This window comes from Phlebotomus papatasi, chromosome 3 (genome assembly GCF_024763615.1).
Source record: "Phlebotomus papatasi isolate M1 chromosome 3, Ppap_2.1, whole genome shotgun sequence".
Lineage (NCBI taxonomy): Eukaryota > Metazoa > Arthropoda > Insecta > Diptera > Psychodidae > Phlebotomus > Phlebotomus papatasi.
This window is the reverse complement of record NC_077224.1, coordinates 39,086,805-39,106,186: the sequence shown is the minus strand read 5'-3', so window position 1 is coordinate 39,106,186 and position 19,382 is coordinate 39,086,805. Positions and strand designations below refer to the sequence as shown.

The 19,382-nt window shown below is 32.9% G+C and overlaps 3 protein-coding genes across 5 annotated transcripts in view; 2 read left to right on the top strand and 1 right to left on the bottom strand.

Annotated features, from left to right (window-relative positions):
- LOC129805617 (blood vessel epicardial substance) overlaps window positions 1–12,775 on the top strand; it is a 50,672-nt gene extending 37,897 nt beyond the window's left edge. Inside the window, exons 3-8 of one of the 3 annotated variants that reach the window (XM_055853659.1) lie at window positions 1,318–1,475; window positions 1,687–1,789; window positions 1,869–2,018; window positions 2,106–2,241; window positions 6,192–6,224; window positions 12,055–12,775. In XM_055853659.1, the coding sequence (XP_055709634.1) occupies window positions 1,318–1,475; window positions 1,687–1,789; window positions 1,869–2,018; window positions 2,106–2,241; window positions 6,192–6,224; window positions 12,055–12,119 (645 nt within the window). In that variant the 3' untranslated portion in view covers window positions 12,120–12,775. Of the gene's footprint in view, window positions 1–1,317; window positions 1,476–1,686; window positions 1,790–1,868; window positions 2,019–2,105; window positions 2,242–5,585; window positions 6,106–6,191; window positions 6,225–12,054 lie in introns of those variants that run through there. The other 2 variants (XM_055853661.1, XM_055853660.1) reach the window with 2 other exon arrangements.
- Window positions 12,775–13,535, bottom strand: LOC129805646 (uncharacterized). The gene is made up of 2 exons (XM_055853690.1): window positions 13,326–13,535; window positions 12,775–13,263 (listed from the first exon to the last, which is right to left on the bottom strand). Exons 1-2 carry the CDS (start codon window positions 13,383–13,385, stop codon window positions 12,883–12,885), a joined length of 441 nt encoding a protein of 146 aa, XP_055709665.1. The 5' UTR covers window positions 13,386–13,535; the 3' UTR covers window positions 12,775–12,882.
- Window positions 13,521–19,317, top strand: LOC129805645 (malignant T-cell-amplified sequence 1 homolog). The gene is made up of 4 exons (XM_055853689.1): window positions 13,521–13,666; window positions 13,769–13,921; window positions 14,008–14,310; window positions 19,116–19,317. The coding sequence occupies exons 1-4, from the start codon at window positions 13,656–13,658 to the stop codon at window positions 19,195–19,197; spliced, it is 549 nt and encodes a 182-aa protein (XP_055709664.1). The 5' UTR covers window positions 13,521–13,655; the 3' UTR covers window positions 19,198–19,317.
- Window positions 19,318–19,382: the final 65 nt, after the last annotated feature.

Genomic DNA, 19,382 nt, shown 5'->3' with positions numbered 1-19,382 from the left:
TTTTAGAGGAAATTCAGCAAAAATATGCTGAAAGGTTTTAGTGATTTGCATCTTTTCAATGCCAAAAGTATTCGTCAAAAAAGTCGATTTGTGGTTTTGAGGACTTTTATAAAATGAGAAACAAAAGGTGCATTTGTAATATATAATTTTAGACTAATTTTGGAAAGATCTATCTAATGTCTAATGGACGTCCATTAATGAAACATTGTGGAGGTTTATTTAAGTCGTGTCCTTGCTCTAAGATCTATATCTATCCTTCGAAATATCAATTCCATTTTAAACAGTTTCTAATATTGATGGCAATATTGTGAGTATCCTAGTGATAGGAAATTTGTGGATAATAATTAAAGAGATTGTTAAAATGTTGGAACACAATACATAGATCGTATTTTGCTATTTAGAAAAGCCTGGATATGTTTAAAAGCTCGACATATGGGAGCCACATTCTTTCACTGAAAGGAATAAGGGGAACTTAATAAAAAGTGAAGATACGTCTGAAGTGCTGAATTAGTTGTTGCACTCGTACTTTTGGACTCTTGTAGACTTTCCAGCACAGTTTCAATAATAACAAATGACAATACATTTTTTTTAGATACTCTATTTTCCAAAAGTAGCTTCACTGGTATTTTAGGAAAATTCAAAATATGTTGATACCCCTTCTAAAACTCATATAATATTAAAAATGCAAGAATATCTGGCGCTAGAAATTCAAAATATAAGGAAAATGCTAAAAATATGTGTAAAAATAAGTTTCGTTAATTTTTTTTTAAGTTTTACTAATTAGATTTTTTATCATATTAAATAAATTATTGATTTCCAAGTATGAGAAATACATGAAGTGCAGGAAGTGCTGGAAGTATTGCAATATTTTCGAGAGTGTTGCGTATTTTCGGAAGTGTGAAGCCCTCTTCCATACAAATTGTGGAAGTGACTGGAAGTGGTGTACACATTTTCACCCAAATATCTCCCCCTTGGGAGAGCACTTTCCCCTATCTTTTTTTTAAATTTAGTATTGACCAGAATAGTTTTTTTTTTTACTAACCTTTTACTTAACAAAATTTTTGTATTCTTAATTAAAACAATTTTTTTAGCATTTAATTATTAAATTTATCAGGTATTAGGTTAATTTTTTAAATTACTGATGAAACAAGAAAAGTGGGATAATCAAAAGTTTTATAAGCAATTTTACTTATACAGAACCATTATAAAAATCATTTTGCATTAAACGCCTATCTATTTTACGGTTTTTAAAAGAAAGTGCAATATTTATTCTTTGCATAAAAAATCGTAAGATTAACTTTTTCTTGTATTTCTCAGGTGTATGCAGCGCTTTTTCAACCACTTAGAGTTTCGCGTCACCAATTCAAAAAAGTCCTAAATTGTATGAAACTGGTGCGCTCACTCAAATACCAAGAAGTCTATGCACAAGAAAAAGTCACCAAAGTGGACAGTTTGTCCTTGGTGCTGTCGGGAAAGTGAGTTTTCAATTTTTTACTGTTTTTTTTTCCTGCTAATATTTTTGTACTCACTCGAGCATGGTACCATTATACCATGATTGTTTTTTTGGAAAGAATAACTTTTTACTACTTTTTTTCTCTAACCTATAGTGTCCTTTAAATGCCTCTTTTTGTGCATAAATAGTGGCACTGAAGGGAAAGGTCACTAATTTTTTTGTATTTCCTTTAGGCTAGTCGTATCGCAAAATCAAAGAGCACTTCACATAGTGTTTCCACATCAATTTCTGGACTCTCCAGAGTGGTTTGGAGTATCTACAGATGATTATTTTCAAGTAAGTAAATCCTTTAATATCTTTGATTAATATACGTAAAGCCATTCTCTTTGACTTATGTCCTATCTCTTCCTGGAAGGTTTCAATAATGGCCATGGAGGAATCTCGAGTTCTAATCTGGCATCGAGATAAGTTAAAATTGTCGATAATGGCTGAGCCATTTCTACAAGCAGTCTTTGATCACATCCTCGGCCGGGATGTTGTAAAGAAGCTCATGCAGGTGACTCAGGTTAGTGTGAAAATAAAAGCTTTTTTCCTTATAGAATCCTCTTAGAAATTTCTTGGAATAAAGGCTACTGAATGGAATATTTTGCAGGTGAGCGAAACAATGGCCGCCAGTAATGGTTTCATATCGTCAGGATATGATGATGCCGAAGATAAACCCATGTTACTTATGAAGAAGAGTAGCGATGGACATGGCATTACAGCGTTAATCAATCGTCAACTTCAAGGTGAGTGAGATGATAATATCACGAAAAATATTTAGCCTTCATCCTCTTATTCCATGAAAAAGAAAACATATCACTCCTGTGGCTCAAATCGCCCACTGCTTGAGTGGGCAGTACGATAGCGGAGTGAAAGAAACCCAAGTAGCACAATCTGCACGAAAATCGTGGTGACAGTTAAATATCTAACCAATACAGCTTTTTACACATTGTGAGAAATTTATATCAAAATTTAGTATTAAAATGTGACTTTGAAGTAAATCTTTTACACTAAGCTCAATGCGTATAGGCATTTTGCTTGAAAGTTTCTTTTAAATAATTGAATTTTACTTTTTACACAAATAGGTAGTATGATAAAATAATTTTAAAATTTAAAATACTAATTGCGGTGAAATTAATAAAAACTGCTAATAGCTGTCAAACTTTAAACATTTGATAAAGTGTATGTTAGACTTAAATTACTCTAGTGTGGACGCAACGAAATAACATTCAGATTAAAAAAATAGGCTGAAAGACCATCTGATTGATTACAAAAATTAATCTTATCAGTTGGCTTTATTATAAATTTGATGAATTAATTATGAAACAACCTTATATTTATACAATTTTACGAAAAAAAATTAAAGAGATGAACTTCCCCAGGATGCGTCAGGGGGTGCGTTCCTTTCAAAATTCTTTGCCAAAGCTTTCGGCGCTTTAACGCTCCTTCCTCAGTGGTCAAATCTGTGATTTGTCTCTGAAATTTTGTCTATTGAGTCTATCTTCTCCTACAATTGAGGATTTACTCCTTTTAAGTTTTTTTTTAAGAGTTTATCTCCTTTATTTTCTTATTCTACTGCTGTCGTCAGTAAATGTAAGATTTGTCTATGGGTCGGTTTTATTCCTTGCGGAACCGCTGCACCCAGGCCACTTATTTGGGCCCATTATGCACTCCCCATTCTCCTGTTTTATCTTAACCCCCAAGGCGAGTAAACCTGCTCCATATCACAGTGCTCTGTGTGCGTTCTGATACATACAGTACCGCTTTACATCACGGTAAACCAACCTTGGTTTGTGGATCTGGGCAGTAAATGAGTATTTGTATTCGACTGAACTCTGCATGTCGAAACTTATTTTCTATATCAACCTCTCTTTTTTAGGCGGTTCATTGTCAATGTATTGGCATTACTTTTCCATTCATTCACTGGACGAATTCGAGACTATTACAGCAGCTGAAAAATCTGCAGCTGCCTAGTCTCGAACCCTAGACCTCACAGTCATAGAGCCACTGCTCTATCCACTGATCCACTGAGGCCCGCGTCAGTAAATATAAATTAACGACAATTAATATATGTCATTGGGGGCCTCAGTGGATTAGTGAATAGAGTAGTAGCTCTATGACTGTGAGGTCTCGGGTTCGAGACTGGGAAGCTGCAGATTTTTCAGCTGCTGTAATAGTCTCGAATTCGTCCAGTGAATGAATGGAAAAGTAATGCCAATGCATTGACAATGAACAGCCTAAAAAAGAGAGGTTGGTATACGATTTTCGACATGCAAAATCGGTCGAATACAAATTCTCATTCACTGCCCAGATTCACAAAGCGAAAAAATTAGAGGCAGATGTATGTTTCTAGCGTGCCGAAAAAACTTTTGAGTTTATTAGATGTTTTCTGTCATTGTACAATGAATTAGCAAAAAATACAAATACAAAAGAAAGCCAACTTAATATTTAATAGGCAGACAAAGACCCCAAATTGGCTACCTACTTATGCCGCTGGCACACCTTTTTAATTGAGTGAAATAATTTCGAATGAAATTTTACTTCTCACTCTTTCAAACTAAAATAAGATATATTTGTCTCGTTCTGTCTAATGAAAATTAGAATTTCAATTTCGTTTTCAATTTCAATTTTCATTTGACAGAAAGGTACAGTTACATCTGATTTCAATTTGAAAGAGAAAGAGGTAAAATTTCAATCGATTGAATTTCACTCAACTGAAAAGGTGTGCAAGCGCCATTAGTTTTGAAGATATCACGTGAAATGTGTACAAAAACAGAAAACAAATTAGACTAAAATCGATCGTATTTTTCAGAGCAAATGTCACCCCCCTAATCAAACTTATGATTTGACTAAATTTTCATCAGTTTCCCGCTAACTAAACCGTTTCTCAGCTTAAGCCGAGACATGGATTAGTCAGAAATTGATGAAAATATATTCTGATCATTATTTTGATTATAATTACGTTAAGCACTCTCTCGACTTAAGGTGTAAGTGTGCTCAGGGCATTACGGCTTAAGCCGAGAAATAGCTTAGTGAGAAACTGATCGGAATGTAAACTAATCATTATTTTTATTATATTTATGTTAAGCCGTTTCTCGGCTAAAGCCGGAAGTCTCCCCAGTACATAGGACAGTGTTATACGGGTGTCAGGGTGCACCCTAGTTTCCAAAACTCTGAAAATTCTAAGTAATTTTAGTGTTTCTTTAGATTTAATGCATCATCTGACCTTAATATCAAATCCTAATTTAATTTTTTTTCCAAAAATCTTGCTTTATAAAGAATTAGAGATGTTAAGCCACATGTCTAAACAAAGATGTTAGGTCTGAAGCCCAGATTACTTAACACTGATATCGATTGAAGAAAATTTAAAATTATTTTAAATAGACGCGACTATGCAAAAATCACGCCTAAAATGTAGCATAATGTATTGTTTTATTGATGCGTCGCTAAAGAAATATTATTTTATAATAGAGATACATAGTCACAAAATGTGGTCACCACGACCTTGGTTGTGCTACTTGGGTATACCGAAAGTGTAGCAGTGAAAAAACAACATCAGAAAGGAATCATATAGCATGCAGAAAGGAAGAATTATTTGTGCTTTGAATGTTTTGGCTGTCTGAATTCTCTCCTTTCTCGCTTCGTCTTCCGCTAAATCCTTTTGGCAAATTCACTCCTACTCCCCTTGCAACTGCAATATTGGCTTGGTTAGGTCACGCAAATTGAAAAGCTTTCTTACATTCCACCACATTCTTTTTGGAATAAATTTTTGCACTTGGCTGTCTGCATTCTTATGCATTGCACATGCCATTTAGAGAGGGAGCAGATTAGGTGGCTCATTTCTTGTGGCCCCTATATAATGCTAGCATTCACTGCACGTCTTTCCTGCCGAAAAATCCTGTATATCTCTCAAGAGCTTCTCATGTCAAATCCTATAAATGATTTTATTTCTTTATTTATTATTTTCACTTGAAATTCATCGACATTTTGATTTGTTTTGTGTCCCTTTGTATTTATTATAATTTGCAATCCAGTTGTTATTTAATGTTTATATTCTCTTCCTTTTCTTTTTCTCTCTTTTTTATTTTAGAGGAGCATGTTCCATTGCTCGGAAGTTCCTATCGAGCGTTCCTGCCATCAATGGTTGCATCTACTGATCTCAAAACGTCTACTTGCTGAACATCTTCTCCTCCTTCCTTTATTATTATTATTTTTTCCATAAATTCTTGTAGATATACTTTTGTTGCAATATTTTCGTAATGTGTGATTATCATTTTGGCGTGAAAAAGTGTGGACAATGAGTTGATTTATATTATTTCACAAACAATTCCTCTATAAACATTAACAGACAATTTGTGCCCGGAAACCAAGTGTGAAATCTCTTTCATTTTGGACAGCATGAGCTCTTAATACTTTTCCTTCTCATTCTATCTTTTTCTTGACAATTCTTAAAGCTTATCTTCTTTCCATGTCTTTAAAGTATATTTGTTCAGATAAATAAAACAAAACAAAAAAAATCATTTCATGCTGAAGTCACATTGAAATTTCATATATGATTTTTCTTGGCAACGATTATGTTGAAATACATTTAATTCTTTAACTTTTAGAATGATTGACAATTACATGCAGATCCTAGTGAATTTGCATTGTTACTGGCTTTTTTAAATTTGTAAAAGGAACATTTTCTTTTGCCTAGCTCTGCCTAGGATATCTAAATATTATTATTGCGGTAAGTTCCATAATACCTCCTTTTTTTAATTTCTTCCCAAAGTAACACATAATTTTGACCAAATCCTAGAGGGGTTACAAATGACGTGATACTCAATCATAATCACTAAAGTTATTGTCTTTTTTTTTAAAGCTTTCAGAAACAGTATAATATGCAATGCACGTGGAACAATAACTTTTGTTTTATAAAAATGTTTGAGATTTCAATAAGAGTGAGTAAAATCTGGTTTAAGTTGTGGTTATCTTGTTCACTCTCGTAAGCAGATTTGTTAATTTGTTTAAAAAAGTTATCGTGCGTTGGGTATTACTCATTATATTCTTTATCTTTATAGTGGAAACTGGGGCACTACCGAACACGGGGTAGTACAAAACACTGCAATTTTTAAATCAGATATTAGACTTTAAAGGACAAAACCTATAGGAATTTATAGGCACTTATACATTAGAAAAAAAGCGATTAATTTTTTTCCTCATAACTTTAACACTTTTTATGTGTAAAAATATATCAACATTTTTTAATGTTAATTTTACACTTTTTAACTTTAACGCCAAATACACCTAAAAAGTGTAATATTTACACCGATTTTGGATCAATACTGCAGGGTAAAATTAACATTTCCATAATGTTATTTTAACTTTTTCGGATTTCTCTCTCAGTGTAGGAATAATTGTTTACTGAAAAAAAGGTCGAGACAGCCCAACTAGTTTGGAAAGAAAATTAGCGTTCGGTGCTACTTGCTACCCCATGTTCAGTAGTGCCCCACTTTCCTCTAAGCTAAAGGACAACACAAGCAATACATAATTAGTTTTGTTTAACATCAATAGGTTCGTTCGGAAAATTTGTTTTTTTTTTGTTTCAAATGATCCAGCTAATATACAAATTTAATATAACAATTGAAAAAAACTACTTTAGGGATATTTAAAAATTAATTAGTTAAATATAAATTAATTTCTGTGAAGAGTAGACTAAAATTGCTAAGAAGCGGTAAAATTGATTCTCAGACAAAAAAATCTTTTTCGTTCATTAATCGATTTCAACCATTTTCTGACATCACCGGTAAAATATTTTACTTGGTATATTAAATAATTAAGTCTTAATTTTGGGTTTTACGAACACTTTTTAGAAATATTGTTTACTTCTTGTAAAAATACTGTTGTTAGTCAGATTTTGGGAGAACTTTAAAAGTTTTTGTTTTCGATTTCTACATAACTTTTCGACAACTTGGGCCGTAAATAAGTAAAAATGGTCAGTATCAGTCTTCAAATCTTAAATAGTAACCTTAACAATTACAGTATACATGAAAATAGTGGAATATTGTTGACAAAGGGAAAATTAAGATGTTTTTAGTTTAAGTAATTTCAGATCAATTTAACATTTATAACTGGTCAAAATAAGAATGAAAGATTTTTTTCAAACCTTCCTATCTCGGGTTACGGGGATTACAAAGGGATCATTCATTTGAGTCATTACTTGCTTAAACGCCATATTATCGAATTTCTTTTTGAGAATCTATACGACAAAAAAAAAAGATTTAGGGCAAGGCATGCACCGTGTGTACTAAAAGTGATGGTAAAGTAATGAGGGTCATGTTAATGATGCTAAGGTGAACTTACAGGGAATCTTCGAAAAACTCAAAGTCGCTATCTGTTATCATTTCGCCTTTTGTAATAATATCTGGGTGGATACTCGCACAAACATCATGACGAAATCTTCATAAAAAAATTGTTATTCTTTACTTCAAGTTTATTACACAAGTACACAAAAAATAATAGTATTTTTTTTTAATATTTCTAGAGCAATTTTGTTACCTCTAAACCTATCTAAGAATAATTAATAAATTTTATTTCTCAACATTAAAAAAAACATAGATATTGTAACTTATATAGTCCCTAATCCCTAAAGGCTTCTACACACAGGGAACAATTTTTGTAAACTTACTTTTTTTTTAAAGACAATTTACCCTGTCATTGTAAGTGTAAACGTTAATTATCTTATCTTAAAACAAAAACAATTTCGACAAAAAATGTTTCCAATGTGTAGAGTTCATATTCATAATTCTCGTTACCAAATACTATCGATTCGATAGTACCGAAAAGTTATCGTTTCATCCCTGATCTTACAAGTGAATTAAAATAAATGTGTAAGAGCATTTTTCAAAAAAGAATAATTGGTACTTCGCTCGATGTTTATGTCCTTGTTAAAAAGTTTTAAAGGCAATGGAAGTTCATGCAAAAACGGTAAATAACCTAGGGGCACACCATGACAAGTTGATTTTTTTTTATATTGAGCTATTTGCAACCATTTCATAAATTGCTCTCGGACTCACATTGGATCTCTCTAAAATTGCTTATATCATATGCCTGAAACCAATAGATACCAAACACCTTGCAAAAAAGATTATTTATGAAAAAAATTGGTTGAAAATTCAACAAAAATTTTTTCTAATGTAAGTTTATGAAACCCATTTGAACTGTTTTAAGGAGAATAAGTATATTAAAACCGATTTTATTTATCGTGTTATAAATCTAGATAAATCTTTGACCCATTCTAAATCGATACGATCGATACAATAAAATTTTTTGAGTGGTCCGAAGCTGAGTATTCAGATCCAAAGAGAACTAAAGCACTGTAAAGAAAACCGACCTGTAGTGGAATTCTATAAACAACATAACAATGTCATACGACAATTTTTTTTGTAGTAAATGCAGGAGCAGGATAACATTAAAGCCCAGTGAGTATCAAATGGCCATTCCAAGGAGATCTATGAAGATCTTAGTAACTGATATCAATGGGATTTTTACGATTAGTTTTCCCAAATTTACCACACAAAAAAAAATTAAATTTGTCATATGACATTGTCATACTGTTACAGAATTCCCCTACTGAAACTAATGCCCTAAGACACACTTACGACTTAAGCCGAGAGACGACGTAGTGGAAAATGATGTAAATGAAGTTTAACCATTATTTCAAATATAATTATGCTAAAAGCCGCCTCTTAACTAATCCTCAGGTCTGTCAAGGCCCTAATTATACCGATGGTGATCTGGAAATCGTCGGAAAATTAAAGTCATTTAGGGAAAATGTATCAAATTTTTGGAAAACTTTCGGCTCAGTATGACCCAAAATATCCATGCTTCATACGATTCCAAGTTGCGTAATGAATGATTTTTTTCCTATTTTTCTTAATTAATGTGATTCCAAGGGGTACTCATTCCCATTTTTTCTAACAAGGGTTTCTGGTTTTTCGGGTTTCGCGATGCAGATATTGGGTTTCTCGGGTTTCGCGACACACAGAAAAATGGAAAATTCTTAAACAGAAACACCCAGGAATTTAATTTCAAATCCCATCCAATGAATGCCAATGCCATAATTCTAAATCCTTGAATATTTAGTTTTAGTTGCAATTTGCAAATCCGTAGACATTTTTCATTTTCCAGCTTATGCAGAACTTAAGTTCCCGATCTCTTAACTTGAAAGAGCTAGGGATTCTAGCCCATTTCTTTCGCTCAGAGCTTCTAACCTTAAACGCCTCGGGGATTCACGTCCAGTTTAAGTTCCCAGGATTTTATATATTCTTAAACTTAGAGTCAAAATTTTTCTGTGTGGATGCAATATTTGGGGTTCTCGGGTTTTGCGATGCAGGAATTGGGTTTCTCGGGTTTCGCGATGCACTTCTTGGGTTTCTCGGGTTTCGCGATGCAAAAAGTGGGTTTCTCGGGTTTCGCAAAGCGTTTCTCGGACAATGACGAGGGTTTCTCAATATGAGTTACCCCTTCTGTGATTCCGTAATTTATTTTAAAAATTGTGCACTTTTTCCTAGATTTTAAAATATAGTTGTTATGAATCACATTTATTGAGAAATATAGGAAAATTTTAGTCATTACGAAGCTTAGGGCTTGGAATCGTAAACAAAAAAAACATAGGAACTTCCTCTATAGAAACTTATTGAGTACTTAAAAATTGAGTTTAAAATTATGCAATGTTTCTTTCATGTCTTTTACATGAATTTTTTAGACAACCAGTAGGGGAAAGCGCGCTACCTTCGGACGACTTAAGCTTCGGAAAATTTAATTTTTTCCCTTGTTCCTTATAGATTTCCTCCATAGCTCTTTTCTGAAAATTTGAGGCACTAGACTAGCAATTAAAATATTATATTATAATGGGCCAAATTAATTTATAACACATTGAAAAAAAATTTGTGCGAAGCATAAGTAGTCCGAAGGTAGCGCGCTTTCCCTTATAACTTTATCTGAATTTTTTAACCAGAAAAAAAATTTGTGCGTTGCCCTTTATATTCAGGGTAAGTGTGCCAAATTCCAGCCAGCTTGTAATTTCGGCCACAGTTTTTGCTCCTCGAATTTCAATGAATGTTTAGTTTTTGCGTACTCTAGAAATAATACAATGCAAAAAATAACAAAAAATTTCGGTTAGACGAACAAGTTGATTTGAAAAAGACATTCGAAGAATTTCGGAAGGGCAAGGAACTATGAAAATGAAAGTGGCCGAAATAGGCCACCAATGTTATGTCAACTTTTTTTATTCATTTTAGAATGTAATAAGAATGAATTTAGAGAAAATATAGACGATAGACTGTCTACAAGGTTCCAACACTGAGAAAAAAAGAGGGTGCGATTAACTTTTTTTCCTTATAACTTTAACACTTTTTAGGTGTAAAAATATATCAACATTTTTTAATGTTAATTTTACACCTTTTTAAGGGTAAAATTAACATGAAAAAGGGTAACTTTAACCCATAATACACCTAAAAAGGGTAATATTTACACCGATTTCGGATCAATACTGCGGAGTAAAATAAACATTTCCGGAATGTTATTTTAACTTTTTCGAATTTCTCTCAATGAAGGAAGACTCCTTACAAAAAAAGTAACAAATAAATTCAATTTGTATTAAAAATATTACATTTCAAACTTGAGACTTTGGCGCTTGCATGCAACTATGCCGAAATTTGGCACACTTACCCTATAGTTATTTAACTTTTTCGAAAAAAAATCACGACAGCCAAAATCGTCAAAATGGTCTTTTACAGCGTAATCAATACAGCGATAAATTTTCGATATTTATTTACTCAGCACTTGTGCTTCAAAGGTCATTCTTGTTGATTTTTTTGGGATAATATATTTATACAAAATGATAGTAGGATAATTTTGAGGTCAGTGACCTTTAAGCTTTCATTTACAATTCACGATAATATGGCTTGCAGATCATTACCAAAGATGATTTTGCACTTTTCGACACGATTGTTGGAGGTTCTCAAAAATGACCTTTTTTTGTAAACTTGTGACGAGTATAAGCATATTAATTAATTATTCCCATTTATTAATACTTGAGGCTATGAGGTTTTCTACTTTGTTTTTTTTTTTTTTTTGCAAAATCGACAAAGAAGTAAATATTGCGTGGATTTAAAAGTAAATTAATTTAACAATTTATAGCAGTATCACATTACTTGGGTTGATATTTGCATCTTGTGGCTAAATTTTCAAAATAAACAACAACTTATAGATTTTTTTTTGAGTGATCATGATTGAGTGGCATCATTCTTGGAACCCCCTTCAAAAATTCTTTTATTTACTACCTAGTTTAGTCCCCGAAGAACTAGTCTTAACAAATAGTAGTTCTTAAATTTGTCTCTCTGTTGAGAAACAATAATTAGTGCATGCCAAAAGAGTTTGTGTACATACAAAGCACGAGATTTGTATATAAACGAGTTTTTTTGTAGAAGAGAAACGAAATAAAAAGAAATTCCCCATGGTTAAAAGCATTATAAAAATATCATTTGATAATTTCAATAATCCATCTTCTCTTGCAGCTGCTGATCCAAATGCTTGGCGCTTGGGAAGAATTGAGGAGGCTGACCACGAAACGGCTGTTTAGGATTGTTGGATGCAAAAACCAAAGAGTGGATTATATTGACAAAAGTTTGCGTTGATATTTTGATAAAGAGATTGGACAATATTTTTATTCTCTCTCAATAAGAGCAACGTGCAGCATGTTATAATTTTGATATTTGATACAAATTTTGTGCAAAATCAGAAGAATGATTGAAAGAGATAATCAGTCGTTTTTATTTTGCTGAAGGCAAAGAGTGAAAATTTATAGAAAAAAAAAAATTAAATGTGCTAAATTTGATGAAAATGTTGAATTTGATGCTTTCTCAAATTAAATAGATTTTTATTACTAACAGTAATTAATTGTATATAATTGGACTGAGTATTTAGTGTAGAGTGTGTAATTTCTAAATGACGCGAAAAATCAATTAGTTGGTGCCACAAGAATTACCAAAAAAAAAACAACAATTATGATAAAACACGTGGAATTCAGTCAAAAAAAAATAATTTTCAAAAAATAATGTTAAATGACATCCTTCAAGGATTTGAAAGTAATATCGTGCGAATTGTATAAAATAGTCCCTTTTTACTTTGAACAAAATGAATTAAAAAAAAAAACAAATGATAATTATGTAATTGTACTGAAAGAATTAAAAAAAATCGCCTTTTGTAATAAATAAAAAGAGAAATATTCGAAAATGCGTTTTCATATCGACTTTTCTTTTACAGACCTGCAGATTTTTATTTAAGCTTGTCATATTTTTACAATACTTCTTAAAATAAATACTTTTATACTTCGGACTTGTTCTCTAAGGCCAGGTGATCTTTTTTCTCTTGGTATGAGGATTCTGTGGCGAGGAATTCTCCGAAGAAATCCGCCTTTTCTGTGTCACTTCTGTATCAATATGTTTCAAAATTTCAGGTTTATCGTCTGTTCTTTTGACCTTATAGCAAATTTCCTTGGACTTTGTGTCACCTTCTGAAAAGGTGATTCTATTGTGCTTTCGTTTGCGTTCACCATTAGCCTGATCCCTGTCCAGGCAATCCTTTGCTTCTGTGCTCGAGTTTCCATTTTCTGGAATACCCCGTTCTTTCGTCCTTCGACATGGCTGTGGCATGATAAAACTTTTGTATAGTCTCACCAGTTCTTCTCGACTCGTTCCAGCGATATTCGAGATGTCCAGGTGCCTCTGGGAAGGAAATATGAACAGGTAAACAAAAGGATACCCAGACAAATTTCCACATCTCCTACTTCTTTCAGTATTCCCACGATTTGTTCGTTCGTAAGTAAATTAGGGTGCAGCAGATCCATGGTGCGTCCTTATCTCAAAATATTCACTTTATATACAATCTATCACATTAAAAAATCCACTTTTTATCAGAGATATTGATACTTAATGCGGCCTTCGGCTGTCAACACCAAAACACTCTTTTCCCGGACCATCAAGTTCAATTAGAATCTGGCAGAGGCGCTGCAGTCAAAGTGGAGTGGCAGTGCATGTTCAGTTCAGTAGAAAATCATAAAATTTCTTACTAAAATAGCATTTTTTAGAAAATATTAGTGTATAATTGTTTAGTTAAGATGTTCAAGAAGTAAGTTACATAAATGAGCAAAAAATCCAAAAGATACTTTGGCGTAGAGAGAGACTTTTCTGAAGCTAACCTCAAATTTTGCTCTTGTTTATTGTCCGGCAGATTTGATGAGAAGGAGAGTGTATCTGGAACACTCCAGCTCAAGTCATCTGTACAGAAGGGTATTCGTGTGAAGCTCCTTGAGCAATTTCCCAACCTGGAACCCTTCATGGAGCACATTCTACCGAAGAAGGATGGCTTCAAAATAGTCAAATGGTGAGTCAGTGTTTTGGTTATTTTTTGTTTTGGGGACTCAACAGGATTAAGGGTCTCTGGAGATTCAGATGGATTTACTTTTGTAGCCATGATCATATAGAAATTATTGTGAATACGGCTGGAGATCAGTTATTCTTCCGGCAGCGTGAGGGAGCGTGGATGCCAACACTCAGGCTTTTCCACAAATATCCAGTTTTTCTGCCCAAAGAACAGGTGGACAAGGGGGCGATTAGGTTTGTTCTCAGTGGTGCAAATATCATGTGCCCAGGACTGACGTCACCTGGGGCGAGAATGATGCCCGTGGACAAAGGCACGGTGGTGGCTATTATGGCTGAGGGAAAGCAACATGCCCTGGCCATTGGGGTTACAACACTCTCCACAGAAGACATGTAAATACCCCCCTAACAATTGAATCTCTTGGGTTGTAGCGCATAAAATGTCGCAAAACTTTCAATTTTATAAGGAATTTGATACAAAATTTCTTGTTCTAATTTTATTAACCAATGGTAAATCGTAAAATTTGGCTTAAATTTTTCAACATAATTTTAAAACCGGGTCATTAAAATCGGGAAATATTTGCAGGTAAATTTTCAAGGACTTACCGTTTCTGAAGTGTGAAAAAAATCTCAAGTGCCCCCCATGAATCTGGCTTTCAGCACTAGAAAATTAATTGTAAGGATGTTTGTGCTTAATTTTTCCTCTTTAGCGACGTTCTTAGCCAATTTCTAGATTAATTTTTCTCAGGATTGATTTTTTGAAAACTCACTTTATGCACAAATTCAGAAAATTAATAGTATTTTGTCTTTTCTGTCACTGCTATGCTTGCTTTTCTTCGATTGATTTTTTACTAAATAACCTAAATAACTATTGCGTTATTTTAAACATGAGCTGCTCCATTTTTATAGTTTTTATATACTTTACTTTACATGATATTATTAAAAAAAGATTCTTCTGAACTTTAAAAATAAATTATGGAACAAGAATGCGACTTGAAGACTTGAATTGAGGCCTGAGTAGAGTAAAAAAATCAAAAGAAGCAAATAGAAGTAAGCACTGCACAGAGAAAAAAAAGAACTAAAGTCATTTAAAAAATTCTTGAGAATTATGAATAAAATATTTAATTTTCTTAAATCTTCTATGAAAGTCCAATTTGTGGAAAAATTACGTACTGGAATTGTACAGGGACTATGAAGAACAAAACAGAATCTAATCTAACTGCGATTCTTTCTTCGTTGTTCCAAACCAGAGAAATCCTCCGAAAATGTAAGTTCGATAACCATTATCGTCATTCTTATTTCCTAAAAATATCCAATAATTTTGTAAGGAAAAATACTTGCGGAAAATTGAAAAAAGCGTTCAGGAATGAAAGAGAAATGGAAAAACTTTAAGCTAATTTTGAGAAGAGTTATAAAAACCGATTTTTTCACATAGTTTAGGGGAAAAGTAAACGAATAAAACGGAAGGGTGATAAAAGACAAATACTTGTTTCGAAGTAATGTCATTTTAGGGGGGGTCACCGAAGACCGGAATTCGATATCTCTTACCGTTTGAATTTTATATGAGTCAGAGGACTGAGAAAATGCAAAAAATAATTTTTAATATAGAGTTAATACCATTATTTTCCCTGTTCATTGCCGATTGTGAGCACCGTAGTCGGGTTTGGAATTTCATAACCTTTCAAAAAAGACCAGATTTGGTCAAATTTGGGTGACTGACCTTATAATGCAATCCTTTTGAGTGCGTCAGGGATGCTGATCCTTTCAGACACCAAACTACAATGTTTTTTCGTCAAAGCTTTCGGCGAGACAGTGAGCCTTCTGCAGTGGCTAAAAGGCAGGAAAATTCTCATTAAAAAGACTTCCATACAATTTCTTTGTTACAATTTTATGGTCTCTACACATTGGGAGATTTTTTTGTCAAAAATTGCTTTTTTGAAGGAAATTCCCTGCAGCGTTGTAGGGGGAAACGTCAAATTTCTGTCAAAAACGCAATTTTTGTCGAAAATTGCTCCCAATGTGTAGACGCCTTTACTCACACAAAATCGTGTTTTTTGTCTAAAATTTTATTCTCCTACACTTATCTACTTATCTACAAAATTTTCTAATTTACATTCATTCAGTTTAATACACTCAGTCCCGGCATTAAGCACTTCGAGATTATGCACCTGACGGAATTATGCACATACAATTATGCAAGTTTGCCTACCATTGGGAGTCAATTTATGAAATCATTTTTGAAATACGCCTTAATGTATGCTATTTTGTGACGCGGGAAATTTTAAAACACTGTGCCTCTTTTTCAGAATAAAACTAATTTTTTTATTAACTCTTTCCGGACCACAACATATCCAGCGAACGAATTTCAGTAAAACTCACTTTATTGTAAGTCTTAGTGGTCAAATATAATACTTTTGTATAGAAAGAATTTTTTCCGCCTCTGGGAAATTGGAAAACTCATGGGTACTCTCGTCCCCAAAAGAACGAAAAGGAGACAAACTTCAATTTTTCAAAAGCCAATAATATCAATTTTGTGAATTGTTTTTGCGTGTCAAATGACTCCTTTACAATGTTGATCACTAAAACAAGAAGAAGTATTGACCAGTATCTTGTGGGATGTCCAGGAAGTGCTAAAAAGGACACCCAGCTCCTGCTTGTTAACAGATTCCTCAAAATATTTCACACAATAACACTTTAAAACACATTTCTCTCAACACGATGTTATTGCAGACACATTAAGCTTTCTCAAGAGCCAAAAAAAACACTTCCTGGACAATCAGAATTCACCAAAATTTGGAAGAATAGGAAAAACTTCCCCGAAAGCAATCTCCCTCGCTGCCAAATATCAAAATTATCGGCCATATTGGCAAAAATTTCGCTCCCCGCTTGGAATTTTCTTACAAGGTTGGTGTCAAAAAGCAAATGGTTGGCATTGGCGGGATAACCTTACATTTGACCTCTAGATTTTTGTGGACGAGAGTACCCATAAAGTTTAAACAAGTATTTGAAAATTTAAGAAAAATTATTTTTCGAATTTATGTAATCTTTAATTGTTAGTTATCATACTTATTGGGCCCGAGAGGTTTTTTCTTATTCGGGTCTAGAAATATGAAAAAAGTCACAATATCTGCAAGGAAGCAGAAAATCGAAAATTCACGATTTTTGATCAAGAATATCTTAGCTCAGGAATTAGTTAGGATCCTGCAAAAAATATCCTAGATTTGGACATCCTTATAGTTTGTGATCATCCACAAGAATCGGATTTTTATCGATTCTAAATAGTCCAAAAAAATTCTTTTTTCCATGGGTACCCAGAGTCCCAAAGGAGACGAAAGAGTTAATAAAAGGATTTCTGGAGAAAAGAACCTTTGTGAAATTCTAAAATAGATAGCGGCTTCGTATTCAAATAATCCAAATTATTTAGAAAATATTCACCAGTGCAGCAATTTTGGAAAATAAATAGTTAAATTGTTATCTTCTGCAAGAAAAATATTTCCAAAATAGGGCTAAAAATTTCGATATTTTTTTATTTTCTAAATTCCTTGTTCGAATTCTAAGAAACTTACGACATTGTAGAAGGTCTATGGAAGCTATCTATAGAAAAACATTGAGCCGCTATCTTTTTTACCTTGGAAGATATTGAATTTTGAATTTTTCGATTTGTGACTTTTTGCCCCAGTCTCCCCTACTCTTATAAGATTCTAAAAGACCTTTCAAATTAATCCATATTTGTTCCAATAGGTTACGGAATGTACTCTCTAGAACTGTTTCACTTTTGACCTTGAAAACAACCTTGAAGAATGATTGGAGGCCATTTTCTTGTGAAGTATAAAAACAAGTCTCACCTTTCAAGTGATGTTGAAAATTTAAGCATCAAATGTTAGACTTTCAAGTGTTTGAAAGAGAATGGCAAAAATTAAATTTACTACAAATAATTTAAAAAATGGAGGGTCCCGAGAGTCCTCAAAAACTCGAATTCGGTATCAGTTTGCCTCTCAGCTCTATCCAGACACGAGAAATTAATAATTCTGCCCCCGTTGTTTTTGGAAAATAAAAAAAAAAATCCCACAATAATGCTGCTAATATGGTGCTGTTATGATGGCTTTTACGCTTTTACTCGATTTCGTTATTAAAATAAAAGTTTAAAAGACAATTCTTACAAAATTGAAGCATTCATTGATATTGTCGTAGTTCGTCACATAGACAAAAGGACCAAAACGTGTGCCAAAACAAAAACTAAATTATTTTGGCTACCAAGCAACCGATAAGATCAAGTTTTGGGACAAAATTAAAGAGGAGATTGTGATCTTATATTCTACTACATATCATCTTTATGTCAGTGCATTTACATCTTAAATATTTTGATTTAAATAAAAAGTTTGCAATTTTTCAGAAATTTGATTTTCAGAAAAGTATTCAAATTTCGTATTCCAAATAGTACAGAGCCAATAAATCTTGACACGACTTCTTAAAGTGTCAATAGGTTTTCTTTTCATCCTATGATAAAATCGAAATTCAGTTCTATTTTTGAAAATTAGAAGAATGTCATTATCAAACTTTAAAAAGATTTTTTTTCATTTTGCAAAATTATTATTGAACTTCATAATTACCATATAACAAAATGGTCGATAGGATCAGTTCTTTTTAAGGTATTTACAATTTTAGTTAGTATAATATTCCATTTTAGTCTGAAAAAAACGAAAACTTCATCTAAACCATATCTGAGATGTCAAGCCAATTTGTAGCATCTTAGTTTTCACTATGCCAAGAATGTTTCACTACCCAAAAAATAATATTTCGTAAAATTGTTTGTAAGTGTTTGTGAATTTGTATTGGGGACTAACAAAATACTCGTACGTAAGTCATAAAATCAACTGAAAAATTCATAAAGTTTGTAGTTCTTTTACAATAGCTTTTAGAATGTATAATATCTCTCATCTTTAGTTCCTAATCACGTTAAGAATCAAGCGTTAAGAAGTTGCTCACGTTAAGAATCTCACTTACAATAAGATGATATATGCTTATCACTAGTTATCCTTAGTAAAATAGCCTAATTTTGCTCCTATCATACAAAATTTATGCAATTATTCCCGAGAATATTTCCTATAAGGACATTTTAAGGACGAAAGTTTGCGACATTTTTAGTGCTGCAGCTCTGTATTCAGCTCATAATGTCCTGAATGTTGTTTTCTTTGTAGCTCAAAGATCAACAAAGGAATCGGTGTGGAAAACTGCCACTACCTCAATGATGGCCTGTGGCAGATGAAGCCCATCAAGTAGATCTCCTTCTGGCTGTTTATGTGGTTTTTAAGTGATCACTACCCTATACCCCCCATCATCAATATGTAACTCCTATTTGTATTGAAATTGCGGGAATTATATGTAACAGAGTCGGATCAATGAGCTTTTGAGGCTGTTTTCTTTCACTCAAAGGGGTAATTCTTGAAATAATCAATATCCATCCC

What these genes read in the sequence shown, in the direction of transcription:
- LOC129805646 (XM_055853690.1), bottom strand. Translation starts at nt 13,385, where the DNA reads ATGGATCTGCTGCACCCTAATTTACTTACGAACGAACAAATCGTGGGA. An exon ending in TCGTGGGAATACTGAAAGAA is followed by an intron (nt 13,264 to 13,325) that starts GTAGGAGATGTG and finishes TTTCCTTCCCAG; the next exon opens with AGGCACCTGGACATCTCGAA.
- LOC129805645 (XM_055853689.1), top strand. An exon ending in GGCTTCAAAATAGTCAAATG is followed by an intron (nt 13,922 to 14,007) that starts GTGAGTCAGTGT and finishes TTACTTTTGTAG; the next exon opens with CCATGATCATATAGAAATTA. An exon ending in ACACTCTCCACAGAAGACAT is followed by an intron (nt 14,311 to 19,115) that starts GTAAATACCCCC and finishes TTTTCTTTGTAG; the next exon opens with CTCAAAGATCAACAAAGGAA.